This window comes from Parus major, chromosome 20 (assembly GCF_001522545.3).
Source record: "Parus major isolate Abel chromosome 20, Parus_major1.1, whole genome shotgun sequence".
Lineage (NCBI taxonomy): Eukaryota > Metazoa > Chordata > Aves > Passeriformes > Paridae > Parus > Parus major.
Genome location: NC_031788.1, coordinates 2593280 through 2614850, shown reverse-complemented (window position 1 = coordinate 2614850; position 21571 = coordinate 2593280). Strand labels below are relative to the sequence as shown.

The 21571-nt window shown below is 48.4% G+C and overlaps 2 protein-coding genes across 2 annotated transcripts in view; both read left to right on the top strand.

The window, feature by feature from the left end:
• LOC107213168 (perilipin-3-like) overlaps positions 1–21571 on the top strand; it is a 663366-nt gene that overhangs the window by 308719 nt on the left and 333076 nt on the right. The window lies entirely within an intron of this gene.
• TOX2 (TOX high mobility group box family member 2) overlaps positions 1–21571 on the top strand; it is a 151016-nt gene that overhangs the window by 69470 nt on the left and 59975 nt on the right. Inside the window, exon 3 of the mRNA XM_015647281.2 lies at positions 19304–19549. Within this exon, the coding sequence (XP_015502767.1) occupies positions 19304–19549 (246 nt within the window). The remainder of the gene's footprint in view (positions 1–19303; positions 19550–21571) is intronic.

Sequence of the window (21571 nt, the reverse complement as noted above, 5' to 3'; positions counted from 1 at the left end):
AAGCATCCCAGAGTGAACAGCTAATGAAATTGAGCCATTCCTAGAGCAAAATGGATGGTTTGTGCTTCGACTGCACTCACTCTGGGGGGAAAAAAGGGAAAAAGAAACAGCATCTCAAACAGCTGAGGACACCTGTCAGAGCACTTGGTAGGGATGGGAAACACTGAAACTGTTGTGGTGGCTGAATTTCATGTGTAGATATTTCATCAAGGAGATTGCTGATAGGTTTAGATTTAGGGCCAAAGGCAGGAGGGAGAAGGAAATCCTCAGGTGCACTGGAGGACACACACCACACTTGACAGCATGAGGGCTGGGCACAGCATCCACCACTCTCCAAGGTCCCCTGGAGACTATGGCCAGCTCTGGCCAGTCCCAGCAGTTACCTTTCCTTGTCTTTCCTGTGCCTTTCCAAGGTTTTCTGGGATATGAATCAGCTCAGAGTATGGTTTTGACCCAAAAAAGAGTGCATGTATTAAGCAGCACATCAGGCTCTTGTTCTGTGAGATGTGGAATCAAAACGTGCCTGAGGAGCTTCAGCCAGAGCTGGGATTTCTTTTGCAGTGAAAAGGTCTGTAAACAGTGAAACATTTAAAAATTAATAATAAAAATCCTCTCTGTGCAGGAGACTGTCCCAGGGCTGGAGGGAGCAGAGCTGCAGCTGGGGAGGTGGTGGGAACCTGGGGGGGGGGGCAGAGAAGGAGCAGCAGGACCATGTCCATCCCCCTGAGATACAGCCTTTGCTGCTGCTGCATCTTCATCTGAAGGTTTCTACAGAAAACACTGATACCAAGATGATCTCTGACAGAGGATTGGACAGGGGTGGCTCCTGGTGCTGAAATGCCATCATGCCCACCAGTGGGGCTGAGGGAAAGGTGTACCCCAGACCCCAGCAATGCTCCCTGTGTGCTGGAGGTGAAGGAGATGGAGTGACTGGGACTGCTTCAGAGCCCCGTGGGGCACAGCTGAGGTCCAGTCAGACTGACCAGGATCTGCTGGTGTGCAGGGTGGCTCCTGTGGCATGAGGACACATGGCCTGGCTGTCCAGCAATGCTGCTGAGCTTGTAAAGCCAATGGCTCATTAAATGGTAGAGGAAGGTGGTGTGTTTTAGCCAAGAAAGTGTTGCTTTATCAAGGATTTCCCATGTGCTTTTCCTGCTGTAAAGGGACTGCACAGGGTGTAAATCATGTCTTTGATGGTCAGCATGGCCCAGGGTGTAGTAGTTTACATTCTGGCTAGATTTTAGCCTGGCTAATTATTAGCTGGCTAGCTATCAGAACTGCGTAGCTATTGGCCTGATCTCAAGCAGAGAAGAAACTCCCAGCAGCCTCTCTCAGAGCCATCATTTCCACGGGTGTTTTCCACTTTTTTTTCCTAAATGCCAAACTACCACATTGGGCAAAGTGGAGACCTGCACAGGGGACAGCCTGGAGCAGCTCTGGAGAGAGCAGATCCCCTGTAAAGCACAGCTCCCAGGTTGATATGTGCTTTAAACCCTCGCCAGGGCCCTCTGGTCAGCTCCTGCTGCTCCTGGGCTGGCCTTGAGTGGTGGCAGTGGCTTCAGCCAAAGGCGACCCCAGAGCTTTTATCCACAAGCTGTTTGTGCCTTCAGCTCCTCCAGCTCCCTGAGCTAATTCCTCAGCAGTGTCCCGAATTCCTGCTGTGACAGTGTGACAGGGGCACCTCTGCATGCCAAGGATTGATGCTGAGCTCTGACAGTGCAGCCCCATCGCTCTCGGGGAGCTGTGATGGGCAAGGATTCCCTCCTGTGTCCTGCTGGAGGGGCTGGGCTTGGCTCCTGCAGAGGGTGATTTGCTTCCCTAACAAACCTCTGGGGAGTCCCTCTGGAAAACTCTGTGTTTGTGGGAATGCAGCTCCGTGGGCCTCAGCAGTGTGGAAGAAAATTCCCAGCCCATTGCTCCTGGGATTTCCTTTCCCAACTGATTGATTACTTCTCCCCTCCTCATCGGAGACCCATCCCGAGCTGGTGTTTGGGTCTGCTGTCACAACACAGTGATTAACTGAGGAGCCACTTACTCCCAGCAGGAAAATGTTATTTTTCACTTCAGCATTTGGATGAAGGCCTGGGCAGAGAGGAAAGCCCCTCTGTTGCCTTGGCTGATGACAGAGCGAGCCCTTCTCCCTGTGCCTGCCCTGGGCACGTGCAGGGTTTGCTCCATCCCAACCCCACGAGGGCAGGAGCATCAGCAGAGCCTCTGTGTCCAAAGCAGAGTGAGCAGGAGCAGCAGGACAGTGATTGTCCCCTGTGCTGCCACTGCTGGGGCACCCCCAGAGCTGGGCCCAGTTCTGGGCCCCTCACGAGAAAGGCACCGAGGGGCTGGAACGTCCAGAGGTGGGAACGGAGCTGGGGAAGGGTCTGGAGCCCCAGGAGGGGCTGAGGGAGCTGGAAAGGGGCTCAGCCTGGAGAAAAGGAGGCTCAGGGGGCCCTTGTGGCTCTGCACAATCCCTGCCAGGAGGGGACAGCCGGGGGGGTCGGGCTCTGCTCCCAGGGAACAGCCACAGGAGGAGAGGGAACGGCCTACCACGGGAGATTTAGATTGGATGTCAGGAAGAATTTCTTTGCTGAAAGGGTAATCAGACATTGGAGTGGGCTGCCCAGGGAGGCAGTGGGGTGCCCATCCCTGGAGGTGTCCAAGGAATACCTGGCCATGGCACTGGGCTCTGGGCTGGGTGACAAGGTCACAGGTTGGACTTGATGGTACTGGAGGGCTTTTCCAAGCTGAATGATTCCAAGGTGTCAGGGCTCTGCAGGCACTGGAGGATGATGAGGGCTGTGTATCCCAAGTGCAGCCAGCCAGCTCCTCCTGCTCAGAGCCAGGGGTTCACTGTGACCTCCCCTCGCTCCTGAGGCTGGGCAGAGCAGGGCACCTGAGAATGCCACCAGCCCCTTGTGCTCCTTTGGGGAGAGCTTAGATCTCTCCAACTCAGGTGACACACCAGGCCACGCTGGTCAGAGCCATGGTGGGAACCAAAATTCAGTTGGGAAGCTTTCCCAGAGGGCTGAGCTGTGGCCCAGGACGCAGCTGAAGGATGGCTGTGACAGCAGCTCCATGAGTTCCCCCTGTGGTCCACGTTCCATCACCTGTTTGGCAGCTCTGCCGAGGGCTGCGCTGGGTCTCACCCATCACTGCCACCACTTCCATCAGCAGCAGCCTCTGACCAGCCTGAACCAACTTATCTCAAAGCAGCAAATCCATCAGCTGCCATCAAAAGTGCCAGTGATGCTGTCTAGCTCAGGTCTGTACATCTGTGTACACCGTAAAGGGCAAAATATGACTTGGCTTTTATTACTTTAATTAAAACATGAGTGAAGAGTATGAGATTCATATTAAATTGTATTTTCCTGGCTTCTGTGGGAAGGAGCTAACTGATCTGATTACCATGAAGATTACAAACTATCAAAGTGAAAAAGAGCTTTTTGCAAGTATTTCATATTAAACCTTCAAACATAACACTTTAAGAATAATTATAGTTGTATTACTGGAAAATGATTCATGAATTCTGAATAAATATAAGACCCTTAAAGGGAAATGTTCCAAGACCACAGTTTTCATTCCAATCTGATGAAATTTAGTATCATTTTGCAGCTGTAGAATAGAATGAAAAAAAATATGTACATAGACTGTATTGAATATATGTCAGACTAAACTAATGAGATTTTTTACATCAACTCTGAGCACGAACGCAGACAAATGGAATAGCCATCCTCATTTTCTATAATAAAAAGCACCAGAAAGGGAAGGCAGAAAGGATCTTACAGCTCACAAGTCTTTATTCCACCCTTGATTGTTAAATAATATATTTTAAGTTCTCATATCTCGCCCGCAGAATGTTTGAACTGACACTAATGGGTATGTAAGAGAAAAGAGTGAGCACTAGGAAAAAAAGTGAGGAAAGGCTAGGATTGGGAATTTTATCAGTATTCCCAGTGGGCTGTAATAAAGATACTTTTCACACAATGCAGTGAATGTTTACAGCAGACAGTTTCGTTTCCTTCCAACAATTATGAGAGGAATTGAATCTCAGGAAATGTTCGTTTTCGCTAAAATTAGACATAACAATAAAGATATCCCTGAAAGTTTATTAAGGAGGGGAAAAAAAAAAAGAAAAAAAGAAAAGCCATCAGTCCCTGGAAGACAATTTAGCAATTTTATTTTAAGAATTCCAGATGACTTCTAAACAAAACCACACACCTACGTGGTGCTGAGGGCTCAGGCTCCCCATGGGAGCTGCTTTTCTCCTGAGCAGCTTTCTTTCCCAGGCTTCATCAATTCCTAGTGCATTTTGGAAGCAAATATCCAGAAGGTGCTTGTTTCCAGGCTGGATCCAGCTGGGGGATGATGCCCATCACTTCTGCAAGCAGATGAGGCACCAGGGAGCAGCAGGTCATGTTTTTTGGGTACAAGTCAGGGTGCTGCAAGCCTGGGAGCCCACACTGGTATTGAGAGCAAGTTACTGGGCACTGAATGCAACTTTAGGAAGGATCTTACCATGCTCAGACAGAGATGCTGGCAATCCAAAAACAATTAAAAAAAATAAAAAAGGAAAGATGCTCTGTAAAGTGCAGGAAACTCTGAAGTGCTCTGAGCAGCTCATGTGATGCTGTTTAATTTTTGAAACACAGCGAGTGGAACATGAGAGGAATTCTGTCTGTCCTGATTTCCAGATTTCTGCATCAAGGAGTGCTGCAATATCCCTGGTAGAGACACCTGTTTTCCTCTCCTTTCATCCACACAATCCTTGATTTTTGACTTCTTTCTCACTCTGTTTCAGTCTGGAAAGATATTCCTGTTATTTGATATCAAGAATAGGGATGGGGGGAGAAGTGGTGAAAGCTGCTGCAGCTTAGCTTGCAGACAAACTTCACTTCTCCCTCAAAAGAATGTGGCCCATTTTGGTTGTTTGGGGTCAGACTGGGCTGATGCTTTTTGGTAACACCAAGTGGGACTCGAGGTGCCTGGTTTGGTACTAGAATTGGCAACAGAAGCACTTGGCTCTGAGTCATCCCAGGTTTATGGAAATATCTAAGCCTTGTGTAGGCTTGGATTTGACAGATAGCAGCTGCAGCCCTTGAGTACGCTGGGAAAATGGGAATTTTTACCATGGAGTTGATGTTTTGGCTTTGTTATGTGCAGCCCTGTTGTGCTCAGAGCCTCCCCCTCCTCTCCATCAGCATCTCCCCCTCTCATTTTGACTCTTCCATTTCTGCCCAGTATTTTGGAAAAGCTCAGGCTCTACCTGGTGTTTCTAAACCAGTGAAAAGAACAGAAACACCTCTCTAGCTGCTCAGTGAATGGAGAGTTTCAGGTGGTTTAGCCTCTGGAGAGCTGGGGATGGGTTTTTCTTCTGACCTCTTGTCTTGGGTGTTTGGTTGGGCCCTCTGGTCGTGTGATGAGGGTTGGGCTGGTGTGGGTGTGAGCCCTCTTGCACCTTCTTTTCCTCTTCAAAGCCATTCCCTGTGTCCACAAATGTTGTCCATGGCCTCTAGATCAGGCTCCTGGCTGTGAGCAGCAGATTGATGCCCTGGCTGTCCTCCTAGTTGTCCTTACTTTAGGGCAACATGGCTATTTTGATTATTAATGTGGTGGTTTTCGTTTTTACCTTCCTCCTGAAAGGATGGTTCCTACTCTCACTGCTCATTTTACCCAAGCTGCTTAATGCTTTAGAAGGAATTTGATGAGTGTCTGATTTAGGGCATAGATGAGCCTCTCCCAGCCATGTGTGTGTTCCTGCCTTTTTGTAGACACCATATATAAGCCTGGTTTTATTAAAGAAAAAAAGAAAAAAGTTGTTAAAATTGTTAAAGATAAAATCTGTTTGTTTCCCAAAATTCACATATTGGAGGCTTAAGGCTGAGATTTTCACACCTACACTGGGGATTTGGATACTTGGCCATGCACCACGTTCCAGTTCTCACAGTTCTGTCATGAGTCTCTTGGTGCTTCCTGCTTTCCCTAACAGCCCAGCACCTTTGTGCTCCTGTGACATGGCAACTTCTGCTCTGGATAAGGGAGGAAAAGAACAAAATTCTTGGAGCTGTGGTTGAGAAGGAAGAGTCATAATTGTGGCTCTCAGCAAGTGCAAAGGAGGAAGAGAGAGACCCTGTGTGGTTATCATGGAATGCCTCGGGTGGGAAGGGACCTTGAAGTTCACATGGTTGCACCCCTGCCATGGCAGGGACACCTTCCATGATCCCAGACTGCTCCAAGCCCCGTCCAACCTGGCTTTGGACACTTCCAGGGACCTAGAAGCAGCCACAGCTTCTCTACCTTGACATGGCACAGACTGGGAGTACTGGGAGTACTGGGTTCAGGGGGTATGGTCACTCAGAGGCTGGCCTTGATGATCTTGGAGGTCTTTTCCAACCTCAGTGATTCTGTGACTGGCACATTGCTGAGCTGTGCCTGTTTAGGCTCTGCACAGTGAGACATCCCAAGCCCGTGGTTAACCTGTCACAGACCTCCCTTGGCCAACCAAACCCCATCACTGCTGCTGGACTGGCTCGATGGTCCCACCTCGGGGTTTGCCTTGGCAGAGCTGACTCACAAGTGCTTGGCTTTGGCACATCTCCCACGTGCCACAGCCAGATTTGGGGGCTGAGGGTCTTTGGGATAATGTGGGAAGCTGATTTATCACCCTGGTGATTTCAGTTAATTTCCTTTCCCCATTTCACCAACTTCCTGGCAGCTGGAAATGTTTGGCAGTGGATGGATGGGTGATGAATTTCAAGCTGTTCTTGGGAGAAAAGAGTAGAGAAGGGAGGGAAGAAGGTGGCATTTTACAAAGCTGTGGTACATTCTTAATTTTAATAAAATAAATGTTGAAAAAAAGGTAAGCATCACCTCAGCTGCTGAGGCGACAGGCGCTTAAGAAGCACTGAATAAATACATAAAACATATTTGCTGAAGGCATTTGTTGTTGGAAGTTTAAACATTAAACATGCCTTCTTCGTCTGATACCATAATAAAGCAGGGATGTTCAAAGAGCCATTAGTGGTGCTCTGACTACAGCTTTACATCTTCACTCATGTACCAGGGAACCTGCATTTCATCAGCAATGCCTCGGGGAGTTCTGCCCCCAGAAGGGAGGGATTTCAGCGTGGGCTCCTGGGTTTTTCTGTGGTGCATTTCCCTTTTCCCAGCCATCCATGTGGATGTTTTGGTATTGTTTCCCTTGTAAAGTGCTGGGGCAGGTCCAGGGGAGGCAGCAGCTCTGCCTTTGTCCCGCTGTCCCCAGGCTCACTAAGTGCTGGCTGGGGGCCTGATGAGACAAATAAACAGGTTTGTGCATTTAGGTTTTTAAATTACAGGCTAAGGAGGAACACAGATACTCAATCCATTAAGAAATAACTAGGTGGGTGATTCAGTACCATTTGTGTAAATGGCACTAACTCTGGTCTGCCTGCACAATTTATTAATACTTCACAGGATGAAAAAAAAAAAATTATTTTAATCTCATAATGGATGATGAGCTGTGAAATTGCTTCTGCAGCAGCTGGGCACCCTGGGGGAGGTGCTAGATTGCACCACATTATGCAAGCCATCCCCACATCCCTGCCTTCCTCGTGCTAATCACACACATCAAATCTGGGTGATGGGGAGGCGGGGCACTGCTTCTGCTGGGCTTTATTACTTTTTGATTTTTTAGTATCTATGGTTTTCTTGTCAGTTTAGGGTCCCAAGCCTGGCTTGGGAAGCGTGAGGGCTCAAATCCGAGCAGGTTTGTGGTGATGATTTGTACTTCAGAGGTGTTGGTAACTGGAAATAACAAGAAATTCAGCAAAAGTACCGGGTCTGGCCCAGCTGGGGATGATTTCATCTGGCTGATACCCAGCCAGAGGGGCACCAAGAGCTGTCACTGCTTTATAGGGCTGGGACCATGAGCAGGACCAACATCCCGAGTGCTGTGTGGTTCCCACACTCAAAGCAGAGCCCAGGTTTAAGGACTTTGGTTCTGGGAAGATGGAGCAAAGCAAGGGGTGGTGTGGGGCATTTAGGAAAACATTGTGATTGTCCTTTTAGCTCCAGCATGGCATCCTCAGCACATGGCTGATGTGCTCCTGGTGGTGTCTCTGGAGCCTTGCCCACACCACTGCTCTGGGTGCTGAGGGCCATGCAGGGCTGCTTTGGAAAATGTCTCTGCTGAAAACCCAAACAGGTTCTATTTGGGGGAAAAAAAGACAGGTTATATCTGGGGGAAAAAAGTCTGGGTTGCAGCTGGGTTGTGTTGCCATTGTGGCTTTTCTGAGGGACCTTGCTGCAGACCTTGAATGCCACGTGCCATGAGCAGGACATGTCTTTTGAGATGAAACTCTGGAAAATGTGGTGCAAAAAAAATCATCTATGTGAAGTGTGCCACAAAGGATTTGTTTAATCCCTAAACTCTACTCCCTCAGTTTTGAGCACAAGGGAAATACTCTTAGACAAAATCTGAAAGGGAGCAAGCATGGTACAGAGTGGAGTTTGCTTCCTGCTCTGGGCCCTTCTGGCTCAGCTGAAGCCAGGTTGAATTAATTTCTTAGAGTGCTTTTTGCTAATTCTTCCTTGCCTGCGCCTGTTTTTGGGCTGCCTTATCTCCTGACCTGCTTACAGTGCATTATACAGCATTGTGTAACACACCCTGGGCTCAACACCCTCCACCAAATCCATCCAACAATGGATTGCTGTGAGTGCACTGAGCTCATTATTCAAGTTCAGTATGCCATGAGACAAAAAAGCCAATTATGTAAAACCTGTACTCAAATAATTCCCTGAAATGTTCTTGAGTAGAATATGATATTCCTTGTATTCACTTCGGGGTGAGATCCTAGGAAAGAAAAGAAATGGGTTTATATTTGTCTGGCCTAGTCAGTCTAATTTTAGATCCCATTGGCTGCTGTCTCACTGTGGATGTACAGTGCCTTTAATACATTTTAAAAGCAGGCAAAAATCATTATAAACAATTTTAAGGAGGCTGATTGTGAGGCAGATGACAGAGGCTGCTCTTTGCCAGCGTGGAGCAGAGTTTGCACATCTCCCAGCTTTGCCTGGAGCGCTGCCACGTTTGCTCGGAGAGACTGGGGAAGAACAGCCACCAAAACAGAGAGTGAAAGGAAACAGTTCCTTCATCAGTGTGGGGAGGTAAGGAAAAAAAGAGGTGAGGTGAGCTGCTACTCCAGCTCACCCAGGAGCAACTGTGCACCAAACGTGCCCCCCAGCCCCGGCCCTGCATGTGCAGGTACAACAAAGGCTTTTCAGAGCCCTGCTTATTGCTGATGTTTGTGTAAACCAATATTGAATTCTTCTGAAAGCACTCTCAGCAGGAATTGAGCCTTAATATCCCATCTGGATAGGGCTTGGAGCAACCTGGGGTAGTGGGAGGTGTCCTGCTGTGGCAGGGAGTAGGACTGGATGAGCTTTGAGGTCCCTCCCAACCCAGAGCACTCCGTGATTCCATGATCTGCGTATCTGGGAGCTGCAGGTCTTTGTTTCAGGGTGTTGCCATGCAGAGGTGGCACCTGGTGGCATGAGAAGGTGGCTCTGGAGGGCCAGCTGGCCCAGCAGGCTCACCTGCAGCTCCCTCTGGGCCATGGGGGGCTCTGGCAGGGTCCTGCCCTGTCCTCTCCTACGAGGCAGCTGCTGCCTTGCCATGAAAGCAAAAAAGGCTGAGATGTCTGATTACATTTTTCTTCCTCTTTATTCCTGGGGGGGATCTACTTCCAAAACTCATTTTTGTCTGTGTCACCAGGGAATTAGGGGTCTGTCTGTCTCTCTTTCCTCAGGAGGATAAACACAGCACTCCTAATCCTTTCTGCACCCCTGCCTGCTGCACTGCTGCCCCTTCCATCTATATCTGCCTTTGTGGAAACCGTAACCTTTGCTTGAACCAGAGATTTTCCTGAACAAGAGCCCTTTGGGATCTGAGTGGGCTTTCCTGGATACATTTTTAATAAACACAATAATTTGACTGCAAACCCATTACCTATCCCCTGTTTGTTCTATGGGATAGTCATTTCCATGCCTGCAAAAGCCACTAACTCACAGGGCAATCAAAGGAGGAATGACAACCAGGATAAAATTGGTCTGTGTTGTGATAAACCTGTCCATCTTCACGTCGTGCTCTGGAGTTTTATGTACTGCCTATAAATAATGGCCTCAAAAAGATATTAAATCTTTAGAAAAAAATCAAGCCTAATTGTAGCTATATTTTTGTTTTCCATTTTGGTTTATGTACAGTATATGACTTCTTCAGAGACATTTTTATTCTAGGAAAATGACAGGCCAACAAGAAGCCATAATTGCACTGATTTTTAGAAGTGCCTGCATTACTACAGATCTGATGTACTGCAAGACATGAATCAGAAAAATTCTATTAAAAAATCTCTTGAATGGCTGACACAGGAGTATTATCCACGATGATTAATTTGACTTGGTCATTATGAACACAGACAAGTCTGACAAAATTGCATTTCATTCCCCACTGAATTCATAAAATCACTATACACATAATAAGAAGTTATAGTTCTCTGCTATCCACTATTCTTGACAGGATTCCAGTTCTGGATAAGATACTGATTAAAAAAAAAAAATAAAAAAATAGAGGGAGAGAGAGAGTTGGGAGCCTTTTTAAAAGCCTACAATAAGGCTGATTTCTTTTGCTATAAATTGTTCAGAGAACTCCATTATTTTCAGCTTTTTTTGGTGAAGTGGTGATGCAGGTCAAGAGCAGCTTGGACAATACCAAACCTGAGCTTGTGGTGCTGGGGGAGGGTGCAGCAGAATGGCCAGGCTGAATCTCAGGGATTTTCCATCCTTCAGATAATTATAAATAATTGGTACCTTATTCTTCATTTCCTACCCATACAACAGACAGATTGAAGCCAGAGGGTCCTGACAATGTTTTTTCTGGCCTTAGTAGCATGTAAAATAATCCCCCAAAATGCAGAATTGGATGCAAGCCTCCAAATATTTATATTTTTTTTTATTTTGGTCTGAACTGAGGTTTTCTGTTCCCTGTGGATATTGGGCCCTCCACAGCCCCATCCTGCTGAGCACCACATCACAGCCTTCCCTTTGCCACTGTGGCAACTTCCCAAGGACATCCAAGGTTATTAGGACAAGCAAGGATGTTTAGGACCCTCTGTGGACAAATGATTTTATGAAACACACTTTTCTGTAAAATGTGTAGGAAAGAGACTTTTCTGAGCTGTCAGATTGAGTTGAAACCATCCAGGATTTGGGAAGAGCTGTAAGTCCAGGACTGCATGGGATCTACAAGAGATGGGAGAAGGTCCCATGTAAAGTTTAAAGATATAAACATCCCACTGAGTGAAAGCTGAAGCCACCCAGAAGGGCTGGGATTGAGCTGGGAATGGATTTGTGCTGCAGTTGAAGTACAGAGTCTGCATCAGAGCAATGGCCACAGAGTGGGAGAAACGGGGAGAAACAGGGACTGGGGAGGTGTGGGTTTGATCTCTGGGACAACCAGCACTTGCTTGGGGTTTTTGAAGAGAATAACCTTCAGTGTGGGGACAGGCTGGGAGAGCTGGGGGTGTGGAGAAGAGAAGGCTCTGGGGGTGACCTCAGAGCCCCTTCCAGTGCCTTAAGGGACTCCAGGAGAGCTGCAGAGGGACTGGGGACAAGGGATGGAGGGACAGGACACAGGGAATGGCTCCCACTGCCAGAGGGCAGGGCTGGATGGGATATTGGGCAGGAATTGTTCCCTGTGAGGGTGGGCAGGCCCTGGCACAGGGTGCCCAGAGCAGCTGGGGCTGCCCCTGGATCCCTGGAAGTGTCCAAGGCCAGGCTGGATGGGGATTGGAGCAGCCTGGGACAGTGGGAGTTGTCCCTGCCTGTGTCAGGGGGTTTGGAAAAAGATGATCTTTAAGTTCCCTTCCAACCCAAACCATTCAGTGATTCTGTGATTTTAAACCCCTCTACTCTGGATATGGAAGAGGAGCACACAGAGGGAGGAAGACCCCACTTTGCCACAGGTTCCCTGCTGCTCTGCTGTGCCCCCAGCCTCTTGCTGAATATTGTGTTGGCACTTCCAGGGCACATTTCTGTTCATTTTTACCTCATTTTTCCCCTTTCAACAGCATTCCCCTAGTAAAAGACCTGAGCATGTGAAAATTAATGTAGCAGAGGCTGGGAACACTTCAAAGACAATTTGTAGATTGCATGTGACTGTTAATAAATACTTCTTTCCAGTATTTATCCACCTCTCCCCCCATAATCCACTGACCCTGTGTTCACACAGATCTCTGTGGGTGAGGATGAGGCAAATCAATTTCCATTCCTGAGACCCATTGCAGCTGATGCTGAAGATCAGCACTGCCTCACGTCTTGGCACAGGCTTTGGGGATCACAAATTTGGTGTGAACAGGAGCCCCCTGCCATCCCTGCCTGGAGAAGGGGTGATGGAAGTGGCCACCCCACAGCAAACCCATCTGTTTCCCTTGCTGGCCCCAGAGCATTTCTCTGGAGTTTGCAATGTCCCAAGTGACTTCCACTTTCTCCTGCCCCCACAGCTGATATTTCTGTCCCTGTGGCTTCAGTGCCATGAGATGAGCAGAAATCCCCTCTGGTTTCTGTGCTGGAGAAATGTATCAAAATCCTCTTCCAGCAAACAGGATTGTGACTGTGTGAGTAAGGGGTGTACTGTGAGGAAGATCAGAGGCTTTTGAGGAAATATCGGCAGCTGGTCTTCAGGAAGCTTCAGTTTTACCTTCTTCCTTGTCTTTGGACTCTTTCTGTGGCTCAAAGTGTTCTCTCAAGCTGGTGCTCCCTGCATTTGTGGTGACCAGTGGCATGTGGTGAATTTTTGATGTGTGTGTGTGGCACATCCATCTGTGTGCTTCTCTGTCTCCTGACTCCATCCAACACATCATCCAGCTGTGGGAACATGGACATGCTCCCAAAACCTCCTGGCTGCTTGTCTGCAGCTCCTCCCCTGTGTGGTGCTGGTGGGAGAGTGAGTGCTCTCCCTGGGATTGGGGTCCTGTTGGGATTGTTTTGGGGGATTGCCATCACAGCTCGTGGGGTGGTGTGGGCACCCCATAACCTCCCTGTGCACACCAGGAGCCCAAGCTGTAGCACCTCTCAGCCTCACAAATACAAATGTTTTCCTCACTTTGCAGACTGGTTTGGGTCTCTTTAGACCCATCTCATCTCTGAAGTGTCAGGAAGGTCACAGAGCTTTTGCATTAGCTTCAGGAAAAACCCAGTTAGATGAGGGATGGCAGAGAGTCCACAGTGGTTTGTGTCACCTGGATAGATTGCACCAGCCTTTTTCCTTGTACCTTCCCAAGAACAAATGTTCTCTCTCAGGCTCACATTTACTGTTGAATGCTTTTTGACAGGGCAAATATTTACCTGCAATAATACTGCAAATCTTTATCCTTCTCACTGTGAGGAACATTTCTCTGAATCAGTGCTTGGCTCCAGCTCCTGGATCCTCACGGATAATCACACAGAACATGACTTAGTGGAGAATTGGGGTCACTGGACATTTGCCACGCTGCCAAGGAGGAGAATGGTTTCCCAGGTGCTTGGTCAAGCCTTGTCCTCTGTGATTAATGCCAACATGCAGTGCAGAGATGGTGCTGCCTGGCTCTGGAGTGTTTTGTAAAGGAGGGCAACGCTTTCCTCCTCTTCCAGGAGAGGAAGGCAGGAGGAAGCTAAAGGCATCATTTATAGACATGCTCAGCACTTGTCACTCCCTGCTGAGTCACCTGCACGAGAATCTGTGGAGTCTTTCAGCACAGGGCTCGCCGTGGCTTTGGCTGACTCACAGCTGGGCCCTACGTGTTGGAGGTTAATTTTTCACAAACAGGACAGGCCAGACGACACATCACAAGATTTTATTTCAGGCACCAGTCTCAGGTACAGGCACAGGAGATGGCACAAGCTCATGTCTGCCATGAGCAGCCCAAGGTCTCTTTGGTACAGAACATTTTATGAGTTTTTCAGCCAATAGCATATTGCTAAAGCTCATAGACAATTGTTCTATCCAATCACTAGAAACACACACACCTTCTTCAAACAATGCTTGCTTGTTTGCTTTCTATTAACAATACACAATACTCTGTTGTTAAGCTTAAAACTTTCTACTATCTTGGCAAGCATATTTTTCTTCAATCTTAGGGTGTATCTTTGGCCAAGCCTACACCTCAATTATTGTTTAATGTCCTTGCATATTATTATTGTATCTTCTTTACTTTCAAGCCTTGCAGCTGCAGCTAGCTCTAAGTTCTCTGTTTTTTCTTTTCTGAGGCCTATTTTAACAGCTTCTGAAAGTTTTTACTTTTACTGTTTCCCACACCTAAGAGCTGTGTGACATTCATCTGGATGTCCCTTGGCCCATCCTCCTCTTTGCTGCAGTGCTGGGAATGCTCCCCCAGGCTCAGGGAGGTTCTCTTAGGGGCTGGCTGGGGTTTGGCTTTAGTTACAGTCCAGGAGGGGCAAAAGGTGAAGCAGCAGCAACATCAAGGGTGGTTTTGAGTCCATGGCAGAGAGTGAGCAGGGTCACTGTGCCCATCAGGCCATAACCCCCAGATGTGCTCTGTGTTTGCAGCAGAGGAGCCACCTGCCATGGACAGACTTGTCCCCAAAGCTGCCGCCCTCTCCTGCAGGTCCTGGCCGTCTGGGATGCCTCCTGTCCATCTCTGTCTCCCTCTCCTGAGAATCAGGGAATACAGCAAGTCTGGGAGATCTGGGCACATTGTCCCTGTGGTGGAGGGCAGTGTTGGCAGAAGACCACATTGGGGTGTCTCCAACACCTGCAGGTGCTTTTGGCAGCTCAGCAGTGGGGCCTGGCTGTGCAGGCCATCCCCTGCTCGTGCAAGGGGCTCAGGAATTCTGCCTTTCCTCTCAAATGATCCTGAAGGTGTCCCCAGCCCTGTGCTGGGAGCTGGGAGGGAGCAGCCAGTTACCTGTTGTGACTCCTCTTGGTTCTGGACATGGCCCAGGTGTCACCTTGCCAGGAACCAGAGCCTTTCTCCCCATTGCAATCCTCCCACATCACCTCCCCTCCAGTCCTCTGACCCTGAATCTGCCATTGATGGACATGGTGCAGGGACTCCTGCTCAGATTTGGATTTCAAGATGGAAAAATTGTTTGAAAATCCAATTGTGCTGCAGTTGGAGGTTGGCTGTACCTGCTGTGATGGCATCCTGTGCGAGCATGGGGCAGACCCAGCTTTATGAGGTGCTGAGGCCCTGGCACAGAGAAGTTAGGGTTAGAGAAGTGTCCAAGGCCAGGTTGGGCAGGGTTTGGAGCAACCTGGCCTAGTGGAAGATGTCCCTGCCCACTGCAGGAGGTTTGGAATGAGATAATCCTTCAGGTCTCTTCCCAGACTGTTTTGTGATTCTGTGATAACCCCAGGGCCGTGCTGATAGTTTGATCCTATACAACCCCTATAGCTGGTGCACAGGGATATCTGTGGGGCTGAGGGCAAGGGGGGAACTCAGAGGAGGGACACTGTCCCCTCTCTGACAGGACCTGGCTCCATCCTGTGTCTCCACCCCACTGCAGGGCTTCCCTGCCCCAAGCAGCACCCGGCATCTGCCCGGCAGCACCAGCCACGAGAGGGTTTGCAAGAAGAGGTTTGTTGTTTCAGCTGATTTCAGTGTTTTAATCTGAAGAGGAATAATGTGTAATCACAACAACTGTCATCTGTTTGACAGTGGAAAATCCTCGATCTTTTTTTGTGCACAGTAAATGGGCAGCCATTCAGCAGCACGAGTGCTCGGAGTCCTGGTGGGATGAATGCTTCAGACCAGCCCGCTAATCTAATTTGTAATGTATCCTTAGAATGTATAATTGGCTGTTTAATTTAATTCAAATTAACATAAGAATAGGAAATATAATCTGCCACAGAGCCCACATGGTGGTGGAGAGGAGCGTTGGGTGTTGCTGCAGAGGGGCAGGGGGGCGGCTCTGTGCACACTGTGTGAGACCACTCCTTGTGGGGACCGAGGGGACACTGTGGACACATCAACATGCACTGTGTGTGACAATAAATCACCTTTCCCCGGCCTTCTGAGTGTCTGTGTGCCTCATCTCCCTTCCTTATCTCCCTGACCATCTATTTCAAACACACATAGAGTGAGGGCAGCCTGCTTGGGGAGCTCGGTAGTGACAGGGTGTGAAAGCTGGCAGGCACCAACTCTGATTATGTTGATTGGATATTGTCTAATCTGATTTTGATTGTGTACAGCTTTGATTGTAATTTTGATACGTCTGCAAAACATTGTAGCTATTCGGAAAGCTTTGCAATTTAAACTGCTCTATTTTTTTTTTTTTCCCTTTTTTCCCCCCCTGGGTTGAATAGAACAGAGGCAGAAATGTGCCCGGGGGTGAGCAGGGCGCTGGGGCTTTGGCACTCTGTACAAAACCACCTCAAAGCCCTTGGGTGAGCTGCTCTGCAGCAACACGGGGACTCGTAGTTTTGAAGAGAGCTTTAGGAAACTTTGAGTGGGTTTTACATAATTTAGTTAAGTACAGCAAAGCCACTTGCTTATATACCTGATACCAAAATAAACCAGCTGGAGGAACAAGTTTTCTGTGCGATGATTTATTTAAATCCCTTTCTGTAAAGCATGGAGAGAAATCCTCTTAAATAACTGGGAAAGAATCAGTGTACCTCGAGGAGCATAGCCCAAATGGAAACCTAGCTACCAGACATATTAAATGGGATCTCTCTGTCTGCCTTGAGTACATCCCCTCATCCTGCTGCCTTCCCTGTGTCATAACAATGATAGAAGCTGACTGGAAAAAGAGCTGGGCTTGAATTTCCCCTGAACAGTAACAGTGTGTACAGAGCTGTCATGGCCCAGGCTCTCTCTTGCGTTTCTGTCGTGCTCCTGTTTCCCTACAGCCAGTGGGAACCTCAGGCAAGCAGAAAGGTTTGGGTCAGATATGCAGAGCCTGCTCTTGAATCACAGAATCATCAAATGGGTTGGGTTGGAAGGGACCTTAAGGCTCATCTCATTCCCATTCCCTGCCGTGGGCACTGTCCCAGGGTGCTCCAAGCCCTGTCCAACCTGGCCTTGGACACTTCCAGGGATCCAGGGGCAGCCCCAGCTGCTCTGGGCACCCTGTGCCAGGGCCTCACACCCTCACAGGGAAGAATTTCTCCCCGAAATCCCATCTAACCGTGCCCTCTGTGAGTGTGAAGCCATTGCCCCTTTTTCTGTCTCTCCAGCTCCTGCAGCCCCTTTAGGCACTGGAACGGGCTCTGAGCTCTCCCTGGAGCCTTCTCCAGGCTGAAAAACCCCAGCTCTCCCAGCCTGGCTCCAGAGCAGAGGGGCTCCAGCCCTTGGAGCATCTTTGTGGCCTCCTCTGGAGCTCCAAATCTCCCTGTCCTTGTCCCTGCTCAGCCCTGCAGGGGGGTGTGCTGAGGTGGGGGAGAGAGGCAGGGTCCCCTGGCTGCCCACGCTGCGGGGTGAGCCTGGCACACGGGGGGCTCTGGCTCCTGTCCAGCCTTTCCTCCACCAGAATCCCCAAGTCCTTCTCTCACAGGGCTGTTCTCAGCATTTACCTCTCCTGGTCTGTCCTCCTGCCTGGAGAACCCCAGCCCTGGAGTGGCTCCTTGAACACTAAATTCCTGTGGCCACGCTGTCTCCAGCTTGTCCAGGTGCCCCTGGATGACATGCTGCTCTGCTCTTTTTATCCCTTTCTGCATGGGGTGAGGGAAGGTGAGAGGTTCAGCAGAGGATGAGCCTATTCCAGCCCCAGCTGTGGGATGAGGCAGGAGTGACCCCCTGCTCTGACACCCCACAGAGCCACAGTTCTCCAATTCACCAATGCACAGATCCCTCCTTGCTCCCTGCTGCCTCTCCCACTGACTTCTGTACTCCAGTTAAACACAGGCTTTATTTTATTTTATTAAGGACTTTCTCCCCACAGTCTGTGGTGATGAAGAGCACGAATCCGGGGGCGAGCTCTGGGACAATGGATTATTAAAGCCTACAGTGCTTAACTGGCTTTTTAATATCTGGGGTTTTGCTCTTAAATCAAGTATTAAGTCCAAATCCAACCATGAAACTAGGTGATCTGGGAAATTTAGCTTTAGCATGTGTGTAATACTATAGCTAATCAGAATTTCATATGCTATAATATGTGAAACAGTAGATGTTTAGAATAAGCCTCCTCTGCCAGAGACTCATTATATTCCGTGTTGGTAATTAATAATTTTGGATAGATTCATATGTTATGAATAAAAAATGGTTTTGTCTGAAGTGAAAATGATTGCACAGGTGCAATAACATATTTTTATATAAATGGGAATGCTTATAAGTAAACAAGCCGTGAGAAAACATGGGGAGCAAGAGAGAGTTCCAACATCTCTGCATGTTTGTGTCACCTCGAGGGAGTGTTAGTAGGGAGGTGAGGGAATGCTTTTCCAGATGAAATTTGGGAGGGGATGTAAGAAAGGACAAATCTCCATGTGTGGTGAAGTCATGCAGGCTTTCTTTAAAGGCTTTTTAAAAAGTGATGTCTGTGTTTCCAAATCCCCCTCCCTGGTTGTAGCTTCCTGCTGGAGTTTTTGAGGATTCTGAGGGAGTTAGGATGAGAGAGAACAGCTTTAACCTGACAGAGGGCAGGGTTAGATTAGATATTAGGGGGAAATGTTTTATTGTGAGGGTGGGCAGGCTCTGGCACAGGGTGCCCAGAGAAGCTCTGTCTGCCCCTGGATCCCTGGAAATGTCCAAGGACAGTTTGGACAGGGCTTGGAGCAGCCTGATTTAATGGAAGGTGTCCCTGCCCATGGCAGGAGGTGGCACTGGATGGGCTTTAACATCCCTTGTAACCAAACCCATAATTCTGTGAATTTTGATACCAAGTAATTGTTATTTCTACAGCTCTAATTCTCACAAAAGCTCTTAAAAATACCAGCTGGAGGTTGGGAGCTGAGCCAGGTGCCCAGAGAGAGACTTTGACCTAGGAAGGCAGCAGCTGCTCAGGAAGCAGCCATGCCCTTCCATGGCTGTGGTCCAGGTGTGGAAGTTCCTGCTGAGGTTTTTGGGACTCAAAGATGAGCAGGGATGCAGTGAGGGAGAGGGGAGCAAGGGGATGCCTCAAGTGGCTCCACGGTGTGCTCCTGCTGGATGGTGCAGTGCTGCCACACTCACACCCTGGCTCCTACCTCGTTACAACCTGGTGTGTGGGACCAGAGATGCCTTTTATTATTACAACAAACCCATTTCCACAGGAAATCCATATTTCTTAGAGAAATGGTCATTTTTCTTTGCTGAAGCAGCAAGGCAGTGACAAGTTGCAAAATGTCTCTTTGGTGTTTCAGACGTACAACAGCCAGAATGAGAACAACGAGGACTACGAGATCCCTCCCATAACGCCTCCCAACCTCCCCGACCCGTCCCTCCTGCACCTGGTGGACCACGAAGCTGGATACCACTCGCTGTGCCACAGCCTCCCTCCGAACAGCCTGATCCCAGCCTACCCCTACCAGAACATGGACCTGCCAGCCATCATGGTCTCCAACATGTTGAGTCAGGACGGGCACCTCCTCTCCAGCCAGCTCCCCACGGTCAGTGCCTTTCCCCTGTCTCTCCCTCCCCTGCAAACCCCTCTGTGTTTCCCATGAGGAGGTGGCTGAGCAGAGGAGGGGGCTGGGGATGAGCTGTTTGCTGTGAGGGTTGGGATGAGCTGGGGTGTGGTGGCAGAGAGCACCGTGCTCATGGTGCCAGTTCTGTGCTTGGTGTGGTGACCTCCTGAGCCTCCTGAGCCACTCAGGATCAGGGCAAAGGGCTTTTCCCCCCTGGATGGAACATCCTCCTGTGGCCTTCTTCACAACCTGGAAATGGAGCTGGAGATCATTTTAGTAAGGAAGTAATACAAGAGTGGATCTTTATTTGAAGGCCTTCAGGGGCAGTTATGGAAATATTTCCACAAAAGCCCATTCCCACGAGGGGGCAGAGGAAATTAGCATAATTAATAAAGAGCACTAATTAGGAGCACAAGTGGTGATGCAATTCCCCCCCAAGTCAAGCCCCTTCTCTGGAGCCCCCTCTTGGCTCTAGTTGTACTTTGCCCATGAAATGTATCTTGAAGAGTTCTTCTCAACCTCGGTAGCCTGGAAGAGCCAAGATAGTTTTGGAGCCTTGTTCCTTCTGGGGCTTGGAGCTCTGGAATTTGTTTTGATTTTCAGCCTGTGGAAAATTACTGGGAAAACTGGCCATTGATAGGAGAGGCTAGAGCTACAGATAAATGTGTGAAGAATACAGAGAACATAGAAAAAAGGCAAAACCCAAACGGCATCACTCCCCTGAACCAAGCAAAGTGCAGGTGCCCCATCCCCCATGGCAAGGGGACCAGCCAAAGCCCCAACACCCTGTGTCCTTCCTCTTCCTCCCTGTCACCCCTGTCCCAAGGGCAGGGTGGCACCAGCAGGAGGAGCACGGATGCTCCCTGAAGGGAAAGCTCTCCTGTGGGTTCCAGGGGGAACAGGATCCCTCCTTGCCCTCACTAACTCCAGTCGCCTCCTGGCTCATGCCGTGGCAAGGGGATACCTTGCAAAGTTTCAAATGACTCGTGCAGGGATAAACAAGGCAGGATAATGAAGTAAAGTGAAGCTCTGGGAAGAAACTCCAGGGCCAATTAGAGCTTATGATGCTTCTGCATCAGCAGCACCGAGGAGAGGTTGTGACTTGATTTTGACAGTGATGTTGAATTAATACTGCTGCTGTTTAATATCATTTTCCTCCTTAGCAGCTTTAGCCCTGTGGTTGGTTTCTGACATTGTTTCTCCCTAAGATCATTGATTTTGAGTGACATTGATATCAAACAGAGTTAATTTTACTTTAAGAGCATGGCTGGGAGCCTGGTCCTGCCCAGCTGGGGAACGCTTGGTGTTGATTGCTTCAGTAGATAAGGGTCTGAAAGGTAGTGATATTTAAATATTTAAATGGGATATTATCTCTTAGTCTAGGAAAATCCCAAGGCTTTCTGAAGTCCTGATGAGTCTCCAAGTTTCATTGTTAGTGTGTTTAAGAGAAATATCATGTTCTGCCCATCAATATTGAACAGAGGCATATTTCTATGGAATTAAATATTACTTAGGGCTCTGTGTTACCTTTTAGGTTCTTGGGTGATTAAAACATTCATTTCTGAGACAGAAAGAGTCAATTTCAGATGAAATATTTTCCCCTGGTTTAATTTAAAGCACAGCCTCTTTGCCTGACCCCTATTTTCATAACACGATAATTTTATCCCGTGTTGATTGTCTCATTTTTGAGAGGTGATATTGCACTTATAAATCACATTCTAAAATACCTAAAGAAAAAAAAAAAAAAAAAAAAAGAGGGGGATTTATTAAGCAGCTTCTCTGTGTCTGAAATAATTTATTTTGGAGTAGTCCTTGGGAAATGTTCTATTTCTTACTTTATGGTACTGTTTTATAAATGCAGCGCTGTGACAATAAATCAGGGCCGAGCCAGAGAAGATAAGAAGGGGACTTAGTGGGCTGTAAACACAGAATAGAGAGATTAAGATTTGTTTGCCCCTTACCACAAAAATAAAAAAAGTCCAGTGGACCCTGAATTTTCCAGCT